The sequence below is a fragment of the Artemia franciscana genome, chromosome 7, assembly GCF_032884065.1.
Source record: "Artemia franciscana chromosome 7, ASM3288406v1, whole genome shotgun sequence".
Classification (NCBI taxonomy): domain Eukaryota; kingdom Metazoa; phylum Arthropoda; class Branchiopoda; order Anostraca; family Artemiidae; genus Artemia; species Artemia franciscana.
This window is the reverse complement of record NC_088869.1, coordinates 45,593,359-45,606,273: the sequence shown is the minus strand read 5'-3', so window position 1 is coordinate 45,606,273 and position 12,915 is coordinate 45,593,359. Positions and strand designations below refer to the sequence as shown.

The 12,915-nt window shown below is 36.4% G+C and overlaps 1 protein-coding gene across 3 annotated transcripts in view; it reads left to right on the top strand.

The window, feature by feature from the left end:
* The window catches only part of LOC136029366 (ammonium transporter Rh type A-like), a 133,595-nt gene that overhangs the window by 113,938 nt on the left and 6,742 nt on the right, over positions 1–12,915 (top strand). For all 3 annotated transcript variants that reach the window (XM_065707681.1, XM_065707680.1, XM_065707678.1), the window contains 4 exons: positions 874–1,012; positions 3,670–3,833; positions 8,516–8,653; positions 12,779–12,912. In XM_065707681.1, the coding sequence (XP_065563753.1) occupies positions 874–1,012; positions 3,670–3,833; positions 8,516–8,653; positions 12,779–12,912 (575 nt within the window). The remainder of the gene's footprint in view (positions 1–873; positions 1,013–3,669; positions 3,834–8,515; positions 8,654–12,778; positions 12,913–12,915) is intronic.

Genomic DNA, 12,915 nt, shown 5'->3' with positions numbered 1-12,915 from the left:
AAAAATCAAACTAAAGTCGTATTGGACGATAAGTAAAGGAGACGAAATTATCCATATCATTCATCGATTTTCACTGGACCAAACCTAAAAGTCAAATCTGGCATAGACTGTTTTTCTCAGACGAAGTATAGGTAGCGAAACCGGAAGTCGGTTGATCAAAGCGTTACTACACTGACATTACCCTGGCCATCAGGCTTTTTGAAAACATCTTAGCAAGTGGTTGTTGGTGATTATTTCGAAAGCAGGAGAATATCAGACAAAACAATCAAGCGAGAGTTGCGTTAAAGAAGATAAAATGAGATTGAGGTTTTTGAACGAATATCTTTAAATATACATATATTTCACGACATTAACTTATTCCCAAGTACTTTTCTTTTGCACTGAATCCTTACATTTTTTTCTTTATTATTTTTCTTTATGAAAATGAGAATATAAAGAAGAAACCGTCATTCCAAGATTTTAACGACGAAGTAATTTCAGCTCCACGACAATTGCTCTACATGAAATCTTGAGATTTGAGGAGGACGCTTTGTAACGCAGTTATTTACCTAGGTTTCCCTTGTCTGATAAAATATGCCTTCAATCTCAACTATCATTAGCCAATGACAGATTATAGACTAACATAAAATATGCCTTCAATCTCAACTATCATTGGCCAATTACAAATTTTATGCGGTTAAACAGAGCGTAACATGCAGAACTTTGCATGGTGGGGAGAATTATTGAATGCTGCAGTATGTATATAATTGTCTTTTAGTTGAATAAGTGTTACTGTTGTACAAAAAAACGATGTTTAGAAATATTTTGCCTCAAATTTAGGAGCTTTTTGAGCATATTTTTACATTCCACATTTCTAAAATACATTTTTTATAGGTTGCAGACATCGGTGCTTCGATGTTTGTTCATGTTTTTGGAGCTTATTTTGGTTTAATGGTCAGCTTTGTTCTCAAGAGAGACCATCGATCTCCAAAGGAAGGAGCAGTTTATCATTCAGATGTTTTTGCCATGATAGGTAACCTATAACTCTTATTTTGAAATCATGAGTACCAGAAAGCTAGGTTAGTTTTCATCTTTACTAAAATAGCGGTAAATGCATGGAATAACCCTTCATAGAGCCACTGAATTCCAATAGAGGAATAAAATTCAACGTTTTTGTGCCTCGAGAGAACCAGATTAGGGACAGGTTCACAAACCATTTAGTTTGAAAACAGTACAATATCCAATTCTTAATGTTGCTCGGAAAAAAACAATAGAGATTTTTGGAAAAGACTTCAGAAAATTAATAAAGCTATAGATGTAGGTAGCCCCCACCTCTTAGGGGCAAATTATTGAAGAACGAACTCTAGCTCAGAGTTACTAAAATCAAAAGAGTTGAAAACACTCAAGTGAGGAAGAACCACTATCTGAAGTTGATTCAGTAAACTGTAAACTGTATTTTCGATTAATCTTAATTATAAAAGTTCATTTCAAAATCAAATTTTGTTGGAGTCAAAAGAAATAAAAGAAATTATGAAACCATACAAAATAGAGATGAAACGAACTGCTTTATTATACTTACCATGGCTAAAACCAGACTTAGGAGAATTACAGTCCCCTATTGTGAATAACAAGGAAAAGCACTTTTTCAAGTGATGTGTAGTAGTCAAAATGATCATGTGAAAATTGTTGTTTTATTACAGGCTCCATCACAAGTGATGGTATGCTGCTAGTCCTGGTAACTAACCCACTTTTACTTTTGAGGTGTTAAGACAAGGTTTTTTCTGGAAATACCACGGCTCGGAGACTATTCAATGTGGCAACAGATCGTCAGGTGAAAATCATCTTCAAGTATTCTTGACAGGGTGTACCCTGTACAAGGAAGTCTGAAAGAGTACTTTGGCAAGTTGAATGCAAAGGCTATATTCTGTCTCGAAAGAGTTTTATGCTTCCTCAGATGAAGGGCAATCCATGTATTTATATAACACCGATATTGACACAACGTCAAAACGAACCTGGATCGACGGCAGGGGTTTGGCCTCAGAGTTGCTAGAAATTGATGCAAGAGCTGTTTGGTTTTGGAAACACTAAAGAGGAGTAATGCGGCTAATTGGAGCACCGGCAAAGAGAGGTCATGCATAATCCATAATTTTTTTTCATAAATGTTGTGAACAGTGTCTTAATGGACCAGACAATGAGGCCGCTTTTGCTTCTTTCAGTGACTCCTAGCTACCTGTAGCATGGTGATCTCACCTTTGCTGAGGTATTCAGTCCACGCGATATCCGACGAGAAATGAACTCTAAGATGGCAGAGTATGTCTGCTCTTAGTATTACCTCGCCTTTGAAAATGAAAAAGGTGGATCCTTTACATTCTGTATTTCCAAAATTAAGCGCTCTAGGTCGTTTCTAAACACCAGGAAAAGAGTCGACACCCTTCCTTTGGGTACTTCCTTTGGGTACTAAGGACAGTTTAAGTCTATCGTGGACAATTTCTTACAAAAACTGGATTGTGTGTTAGCCAATAAACGGTGTGGCACAGGATACTGATAAAGAGTCTTGTTGATAACACTCTCATAAACTCTTCCTGTGATAGACAGGAGGCTGATTGGCCAATAATGTCCTATACCGGTAGGTGCTGACCCGGTAGGATCAGCACCGGCCTTTAAGACAATGACTATATGAGCAACTTTGCAGGCTTTTACGAATGTTCCTGCTGCGAAGAATTTCCGGAACACTGAGGTGAAAGGACCAACTAGTTCAGGGGTAAATTTTTTTAGGTCTATATTGATATTTTATCAGGCCCTGAAGCGTCGGTGACATCCAGATGACAGAGCACTCTGCCACCTGTCTTCTGCTGCTAGTTATATGTAAACTGATTATTTTTGCATTTGCTCTTGGTGGAAAAGGGGGAGGGGAAACTCCCATCCCACGTAGCCAAGTTGAGAGACCTTTTCAAAACTTTTACAAGATCACCTGGTTCTTCCTGTCCAGAATGCATCGTCACCCTTCAATCTTGAAGTAATTGAACTGAAGTAGGTTTAGATGAAGTTAGGGCTTATATTGATGGTATTCATCATCGCTTTGCAGGGGTATTTTCTATCTGTTGCTCTAAAGCTAAAGAGCATTACAGCGAACACGTCAAGCTTTCGCTTGGCATTTGGCTATAACTGAATCGTTCCGAGTGCTAATAAACGCATCCCGAACCTCGTCTGATTTCGTTTAGTACCATTTCTACAACGGCAGAGAACCACAGCTTGTTTTGTGAAGAGACTGTCTTTGATGGGATAAGTTGCTAAATAGCTTCTGCAATTGCTTTTTCGTAGAGTGATACTGCTTTCATTGAATCTTCTCTTAATTGTCAGATGAATGCAGAAATTTATTGCGCTTCACAGGGAATTGAGCACAAAGATTGTTTAGTTCAGTGAGCTTAGCGATCGACTCGTTGTCGTCGTTGTTAAATCGTGTCATGTGGGTTGATCACAAAAAGTCGGTTTGTTTATTTTTTTTGAAGCTTCTTTTGCGGTCAGCCTTCAAAAGTAAATCAATCGTTTTAGATACACTTTTGACAGTCTCGCCTCGGCTATGACAATCGTAAAAGATCGTTGAGCTTTTTTCTAATTATACATAATCAGACTCAAATTAGACTAGGTTTTTTTTATTATTAGAAATATTTTTGAATTTTATTGTTACAGGAACGATATTTCTATGGTTGTTCTGGCCAAGTTTCAATGCTTCACCGGGAATTGGTGACCAGCAGCACAGAGCTGTAATAAACACGTACTATTCACTTGCAGCATGCTGCGTTACAGCTTTTGCAGTATCAGCCCTAGTGAGCAAAGAAAACAAATGGGACATGGTGAGCACTCGTATTTTTCACAAAGCATTATATTTGATGTGCAGAGAAAAAAAGATAAATAATATACACTAATATCAAAAACATAATTAATATTAGACGAATCTAATATTAATTTTTAATTATAAAAATTAATATAATTAATTATAGGAGTGGATATTACTTCTTGATACCCTTAGTCGCAGTATTAACGGTAACAGCAAAAGTTAAAAAATAATGCACATAGTACTTTTTGGTTGTTTCGACATACCCTTTAACATGTCCTAAAAATTTGAACTTAATACTCAAGGACCTTTCTGGGATGTGGCTATTACACCCTTTTAATAACCACAATCAACATAATGTGCTTTGATCTAGTTTAAGAGCTTCCTCAGTATTTCGCGAAAGTTTTGCTATAGCACCCTTAGCTTCAGCAGAACTAGCAGTAGTAGTTGCATAGCAGTATGCATATAGTGCCTTTTGGTTCGAAAAATATCACCCTTGATTTGCCTGAAAGTTTCAAATTAATACCCTAGACAATTGTAGACAATTGCTGATACACCCTTTTGGTAGCCTGCATGCAAAAAGTGTTTTTTGATTTAGGTCAATATCCCCCCAAACATTCTCTGAAAGTTTCACCTTCATACGCTTAGCCTCACTAGCGGCAGTAGCAGCGGTAGTATCAAAATTAGTAGTTGCACTGAGTGCCTTTTAGTTAGTTCAAAAACCTCCACAACATACTCTAAAAATTTCAACTTTATGGTCTAAGTTGTTCCTGAGATATCGCTGGTAGACCGTTTTAACAATCTACATGCTCATAATGTGTTTTGGTTTAGCTCACTAGCTCCCTAAACATTACCTGAAAGCTTCACCTTAACAACCTGAGCTTCAGTTACAGTTGAAGTAGAATCAATGTAGAAGTCTGCACATAACAACTCTTATTTTTTAACATTCCCCTCAACACACGCTGAAAGTTTGAACTTAATACGCTAAACAGTTCCTGGGCCATGGCTGTTACATCTTTTTTACAACCTGCATACATATAGCATGTTTTGATTTAGTTCAACATCCTCTCAATATTCCCTGAAATATTCGCCTTAATACCCTCAGCTTTAGTGGTAGTAGTAGTAGCAGCAGTAATAGTAGTAGCAGTAATATTAGTAACTGCGACAGTAAGTGTGGTATAATTACTATTAGTGGCACCTAAGTGTTGCGTTTTGATTACTTCAACATCCCCTGTTGAATCAACATCCTCTGTAATCCCCTGTAAGCTTCAACTTCATACTCCAGGCCGTTCCTAATATATTTCTGATACGCCCATTTGACAACCTGCATGCAGCCAGTGTGTTTTGATTGATTGGAACTTCCCCCTCAGTATTGCCCAAAATTTTCACCTTTGTACCCTGAACCTTAGCGGTAGTTGAAGTAGCCGCAGCAGGAGTATTAGTTGTAGTAGTAACAGTAGTAGTAGTATTTGTATCAGTAACAGCAGTAATATCCACATATTTCCTTTTGGTCAGTTGAACATTGCTGTCATCCTGTTCTGAAAGTTTCAACTTAATACTTTAGGCCGTTCCTAAAAATTTCTGATACGCAACATCTTAGGCCGTTTAGACAACCAGTATTTGCATAATGTGTTTTGATTTAGTTTATCAATTGTCCATCCCCCTCATCATTCTCTGGAAATCCTAACTTAGTACCATAAGTTATTCCTGAAATATCCCCTTTGGACAACCTGCAAGCACAGAGCGTGTTTTGATTTAGTTCAACTTTCACCTCAATATTCCATAATATTTTCACCTTAGCCTTAGTAGTAGTAGGATTCATAATAGTTGTAATGGTATTAGTCCTAATAGTAGTAACAGCAGTAGTAGTAGTGGTAGCAAATTGTCATATTGCATATATTGCCTTTTTGTCAGTTTAAAATCCCCTTCATCATACCTTGGAAGCTTCAACTTAACATGCTAAGCCGTCTCGTACTGATGTGCCCTTTTCACAACCTGGTATGAACATAGTATGTTTGATTTTTATTCAACTTCCCCCTCAACATTTTGCGCAAACTTCACTCTGATAGTAGTCACGTTAGAGATGATAGTTGTAACAGCAGTGGTAGAAGCGGTATTGGCAGAGTTCCAACTTAAGTAATTCCTGAGATACTTCCTTTTGACAACTTGCAAGCATCACTCCCCCATAAACTTCACATGAACCTCTTTGGTTTTTCCATAAACAAAAGGTGAAACGTGCCCCCTTCCTTGAAACCAAATAATACATGTAAACAATCGGAGAATTGGGCTATGGTGGGCGATGGTGGGTTTCGGGGGGAAAGGTGCGTAAGAGGGAGGCTGGTTGCCCTCTAATTACTTTTAACTCTTAAAAAGGGCACTAGAACTTCCAATTTCGAATCGACTGAGCTGGTTTTGAAGCTTCCAAGATTATTCCTTCCATACGAAGTGCCTTAATAGAAAAAATACATTGTGTCCACATCATTGTTCGCTTAATCACTCTTACTACTGGTTATGATAAAACTTATTTATAAACAATGGCCAAGTTGCATTATTTACAGCCCTTGATCCAGAGGCTGTGGGGGTTGTACTATCTTTAAAGGCATAGTTATGGGAGCTTTCAGCTATTTTGAATAAAATGCCAACCTCACAGTTTCTATTAGACATCTTTGGGAGTTAGCAGGAGCTAAAACGGGAATGCGAAAGGGTTAGCCACCCTCCAATTACGTTTGACTCGAAAAAAAAGGCACCAGAAATTTTAAATTCATTCAAATAAGCCCCCTTCAAAGGTTTTACAACTCCTCCCATACAAAGTGGCTTGGGGAAAAAATAACCTAGCACATGGAATTCATTTCACAGCCCTGACTTTAATATTCCCATCTTTCAGTCTATGTTCGTTGTAATGCTCCCTAAACAAATTTTCAAACAGTTCGTGGTAACGAACTGTAGTAAGGAGCGACCCGGCTCAATAGTAACCAAAACTCTAAAAAATGGAATTTTGATACCAATAGCTATATCAAAAGAATCGCATTTTAATGCTGGTTTTAAATATATAAGTTTCATCAAGTTTAGTCTTACCCATCAAAAGTTACGAGCCTGAGAAAATTTGCGTTATTTACGAGCCTTAGAAAATCACACCATCAGATTCAGCGTATCAGAGAACCCTACTGTAGAAGTTTCGAGCTCCTATCTACAAAAATGTGGAATTTTGCATTTTTTGCCAGAAGGCAGATCACGGATGCGTGTTTATTTGTTTTTTTGTTTTTTTTTCCCCAGGGGTGATCGTATCGACCCAGTTGTCCTAGAATGTTGCAAGAGGGCTCATTCTAACGGAAATGAAAAGCTCTAGTGCCCTTTTAAGTGATCGAAAAATTGGAGGGCACCTAGGCCCCCTCCCACGCTAATTATTTTCCCGAAGTCAACGGATCAAAATTCTGAGATAGCCAATTTATTTGGCGTAGTCGAAAAACCTTATAACTATGTCTTTGGGGACGACTTACTCCCCCACAGTCCCCGTGGAAGGGGCAACAAGTTACAAACTTTGACCTGTGCTTACATATAGTAATGGTTATTGGGAAGTATACAGGCGTTTTCAGGAGGATTTTTTTGGTTGGGGGGAGGGGTTGAGAAGAGGGGGATATGCTGGGGGAACTTTCCATCGAGAATTTGTCATGGGAGAAGAAAATTTCCATGAAGGGAGAGCAGGATTTACTAGGATTATTAAAAAAACAATTAAAAAATAAATGTGAAAAAGCTTTTTCAGCTGGAAGTAAGGAACAGCAATAAAACTTAAAACAAACAGAAACTATTACCCATATGAGGGGCTCACCTCCTTCTAATACCTCGCTCTTTACGCTAAAGTATTTTTAGTAATTTCAACTATTTATTCTACGGCTTTTGTGATTCAGGGGTCATTCTTAATGAATTGGGATAAAATTTAAGCTTTAGTGTAAAGAGCGAGGTACTGACGATGGGGCGAATCCCCTCATATATGTAATAAAAACATGAGAATACAAAAGTTCTTTACGCAAGCTAATTTATAAGTTACGTAAATCTTTTACCAATAAAAAGATTCGTAAACAATTAAAAGTTCTAGTTGCCTTTTTAATTAACCAAAAAATCGGAAGGCAACTAGGCTTCGTCCCCCGCTCTTTTTTTCTCAAAATCATTTGATCAAAATTATGAGAAAGCCATTTAGCCTAAAAAAAAAAAAAAATATATACAAATTTCGTTTTGATTATTCCTCTGCGGAGAGCCAAAATCAAAACATGCATTGATTCAAAAACGTTCAGAAATTAAAGTAAAAAGACAAGTTTTTTTTAACTGAAAGTAAGGAGCGACATTAAAACTTAAAACGCACAGAAATTACTTCGTATATGAAAGAAGCTGCTTCCTCATCAACGACCCGCTCTTTACGCTAAAGTTTTTTACTGTTTTAAAAAGAAGAATTGAGAGAAAGAGTCAAACTTTAGCGTAAAGAACGGGGCACTGATGAGGAAGCAGCCTCTTTCATATACGAAGTAATTTCTGTGCGTTTTAAGTTTTAATGTCGCTCCTTACTTTCAGTTAAAAAAACTTGTTTTTTTAATTTAATTTTCTATTCAAGAGTGGAACCTTTTTGCCGTTAAAACATTGGCTGTTGGGAACATCTACCTCAAAATTGTTATTCTGCAGATTAAGATTATACGTCTATTTCTATTTTAGGTTCACATCCAGAATTCCACACTTGCAGGTGGTGTTGCCATTGGGACTGCTGCTGATATGATGGTTCATCCATTTGGTGCCATGATTGTTGGTGCAACTGCTGCCACAATTTCTGTCCTAGGATATAGATATCTAACTGTAAGTAGACCAGAAGGACACAAGAAGAAACTTTTTAAGTTTTATTTCAACATACAATTGTTATGGAAAGGGTGCAAATAGCCCGAGGTTTGGACACGTGTAGAAGAAAAGAGAGAACAAGAAATAGAGATAGTAAGAGAGAAAGTGAATGGGGGGAAATAATAACAGGGGAAAGAAATGGGAGAAAAAGAAAGGGGGATTTTCGTTGAATCTTCATTTATTGGTTCTGTTCTAGCCATAAAATTTACAATTTCACCAAATTTTGTAGTTTATACGAAGACTTTATGAAGTTTTGAACCAAACTTTCGTTTCCTCAAGCCAAACTTCTGCTTTCGAGTGGAAAGTTTAAATAAAGCAGTCTCCAGTTCCAAATCGAAGCTAGGGCTAAAATCTAAACATTTAAGATGGACAAAAAAGAGTCTTTTCCTACATGTATAAGAGCATTACAATTTACTGTTAAGAACTGTTTTTATTTGTGACCTCGGATAAGTTATTAAGCCTATTATCTTAGGTTACTCTTTTGCCTATGAGTTCACGCAAATTCAGTCCCCTGTTTACCATGCAAGTTCAGTAGACATTGTCCGTTATGAGTCAACCCAAAAATTTCAATCATCCCCATTACGATTCCAGTAGGCTTTCCCACTGCTAAGCTCATATAATGAGAACAATATCAGTTGCCCAATTATCTTCAAAGTCCTGTGAACACGGTCAGTCAGAGATCTTTGAAAACCTTTCATTTGGGGTCTCCAATTGCCTTCAAATGGCTCATAGAGACTCAAAGACTATTTAAATTATCCCTATCCTATTCCTATCTGTTTTAGTTCTTCCCTAGGATGGATGGATGCTAGACTATCGTTCAACCAGTGAAATGACATCATTTTTATACGATTCTGGAAAAAGCCTATAACAGCTTTACATCTCACTCAGACTATCTTTCTTCGCTTTTTCTCCAATTAGCCATGGCTCTTAACGTTTTCATCACAGTCCACCAGCTTCATTTAATTCAAAAGCAGAGGTAGGGTATCACTTGTGCATCACAACCTTTAACAATTCTCTCGACGCTAAGGAAATTTGAAAAAAAACTTTCGTCATTAATACTGAAGACATTACATAGCAGGCCCGTGACAATAAAACCAGCTTTTCAACTAAGAGAAGATCTGTCTTTTAATGTTGACAAATGACCCTTGAAGAGCAAATGAAGAATATTATGCGACTTTTTTTAAAACTTGTTAATGAGATATATTATTCTAAAAATGTTGAAAGCGTTTACACCTTTACTGTTGTGGTAGATCAGAGGCAACGTTATAAAGTAGCCTATAGTAAAGGCCATACGACTCCGATGTTTTATTATTATTTATTTATCTTTTTCCTAGAGGCACTTCATATGGAAGAGGTTGTCGCGTAAACTTCAAAGAGGGCTCATTCATATATAGTTTTCAGTAAAGCGCCAATGACGCATTAGGCTTTAGACTTTTACAGTGAGAGAAGGATGCCTAATCCAAACTCTTATTTGTAGTGATTTTCGTTCGTTTCAAGTTTGATTTGCATATTGAATTTAAGTTTCACTGGTCTTAAGATTTATTTGTTCATTTCTATTAGTGTCTATTGTGTGTGTTTTTGCTATGATTTCTGTTCGTTTTGGGTTTCATTTATAATTCAATAGCAAAATATTTTCTTTTTGTATTAATCTTCATATACATTTTCAATTAAAGCCTTACTTGTTTTAAGATTTATTTAGTCATTTATTTTTGTACCTGCTGTATGTTTTTTGCAATGATTGTTTATTTGATTTCTGTTCCTTTCGATTTCATTTATTTTTTAACAGTAATTTCTGGTCGTTTCGGGTCCGAGTTATAGTATATTTCTATTTCTTATAATCTTAAGTTTAATATCGCCTTTACTTTTCTTAATAAAGCTTCTTTTTCGGAAAGTTATTTTTCTAAAATAGAGAATCAATGGATAGTGCTTTCCGCACAAACGAGCCAAGTCCTGATTCGTTTCAAAACAAGCTGAAGCAACAAAATGAAACCATAGTTTATCCCTAGCCTCCTCCCCTTCTACTATCAATCTGCACCTAAGTTCAACCGGATTCATATATGGCTTTTTAATCTGCATGATTTGACAGTCAAACGTGGCCCTGGCCCTCTAATATTCCTCTGGCCACTTATCAGCGGAAAGACAGGCATATTATGTTTCTTTGGAACGAGAATCTTGAAGTTTTTCAATCAGCATGATCATTAGACCCAACCAAGACCTTGCCTTTTCAGAAACCCTGATCCTGTCCTTTCCCGGGCTTTTTAATAGATGGGTACTCATGTTGCATCATTTTTTAGACAGAGTCGTACAAGGACTTGTGTCAATAGAATCAATAGAATCGAAGGCAAAAAGTAGTTCATGGACCTCACAACCTCCTCCTCCTCTTTCATTAAACTTTTTTGTAAAACGTCGGACATATTATGCCTTGTTTAAAGTGAAATTAAATAAGAGACTTTAACATACAATAGTAATGGCGTAATGTTTGCTCATTGCCCATCCAATATCCCTCTTTTCACTGCAAACTTTCTAGCAGAAAGGTAAAGATTTTCCACCTGGTTTGTAACATAATCACATTATATTTTCAGTTGGTATTATTGGAGATGAGGCATAAATGAGGTTGGTACTAGGTATAAGCGGACCAGAAGCCCCTCAAATCTCCTGTTTGAGTCATAGTCATACAAGAATTTTTAGGCTGTGTTGAAATAGGAACAAATATAACCCGGGTTCCCTCCAACGCCCAGCCCCTCTGAACTCCAGCTTTTTGGCAGAAAAGTTAGCATGTTAAATATTAAGTAAATGAACCTTAAGTAAATTAATTGGCTTGAACCTTGGGCAAATGGGATAAGAGAACGATAATTTTCAGATGGATACTCTTTTCCTTCGAACCTAACAGAGATTGCTCTTACTACCTTAAAGCTATAGAGGAAGCAATTTTGGGAGTCTGGGTAAATTGGTTTACAGAGGCACAAGCTTCTACGTCTTACCAACATTCGACATCAAAGATTCTACATTAATTTGAAAATTTTTAAGGCAGATACCTAGAACAAAGGAGAAATTAATCAAGAATTTTATAAAGCTGAGGATTACAGCTCTGATTACTTTGATTGTAGGCTAAAATTTTGTTTCGGGTGGATTTATTTTCTAGGACAGGGCGACTTGTAAACAAATCACGTAGAGTATGTTCAGTTTCTTGTGATAGGACACATACACTATATTTTTATTCATTTTCGGCATATGTTACGGTAGGAGAATATATCTTATTTTAAGTAATTACGGAAGAAAACAAAAATATAACGTAATAACGGAGTTTCCCAATTATTATAGAGGAATTTTATGGGGTTAAATCAATGAAAAAGATAGAAAAAATTTTTTAATACTTTTAATAGATCAAAACTAAATAAATCCAAAAACATTACTTGGTGTTATGTTTTGGCCCAAAGTACCGTAAATTTTGCTTGTATATGCTCTAAATTTATAAGTGACAACATAGATTAGTTTCAATGTATAATAACTCAACATTAGCTTGTATACATGGCGCACCCACAAAATAACAGCATGGACCTGTTGTCAGGAAATAGAGAATAAAGTTAATTAAAAGAAAAATCGTGTTTTTCGATACCGTCTTTAAGGAAAGTGTATATTTTTTTTTTTACTTTTAGACAAAAACTCTTTTAGGATAACACCATCTATGAAATTTGACGGGTTGAGATCACTGCGTTTACTTGGTTGAAAACAAAATTAAGGTGTGGCTTCAGTAATACTTGCCCGTTCGGGATTTGATTAAATGTTTACGTGTTAGATGAATATTATGTCAGTATTCCAAAGGGGTAAACCCAAAAAGAAGGTTCCCATTACTAATTGTTTAACTTTTCCCAAGAAGAAGGTAAAGGTTTGAGAATTTTTTTTATAGAAAAGATGCATATCTTTTGCCATACTATTGGAAATGATGAATTTCCCCGTGTCTTCGGTTTTCCCGGGCTCCCGTTTACCACTAGCATAATTTTAAATATGCCAAAAATTGTTGTCAATTTTTTAATATATTTTTTTAATTTCTAATTTTTCTAATTGATATCTTTTTACATTTTACAGCCAAGAATTTCCAAATCCTTAGGTATTCATGACACTTGTGGAGTTCATAATTTGCACGGAATGCCAGGAATTTTAGCAGGGATTGTAGGATCTATAGTAGCCGCATCGGCAACGCTGGATGAATATTCTTACAAGTG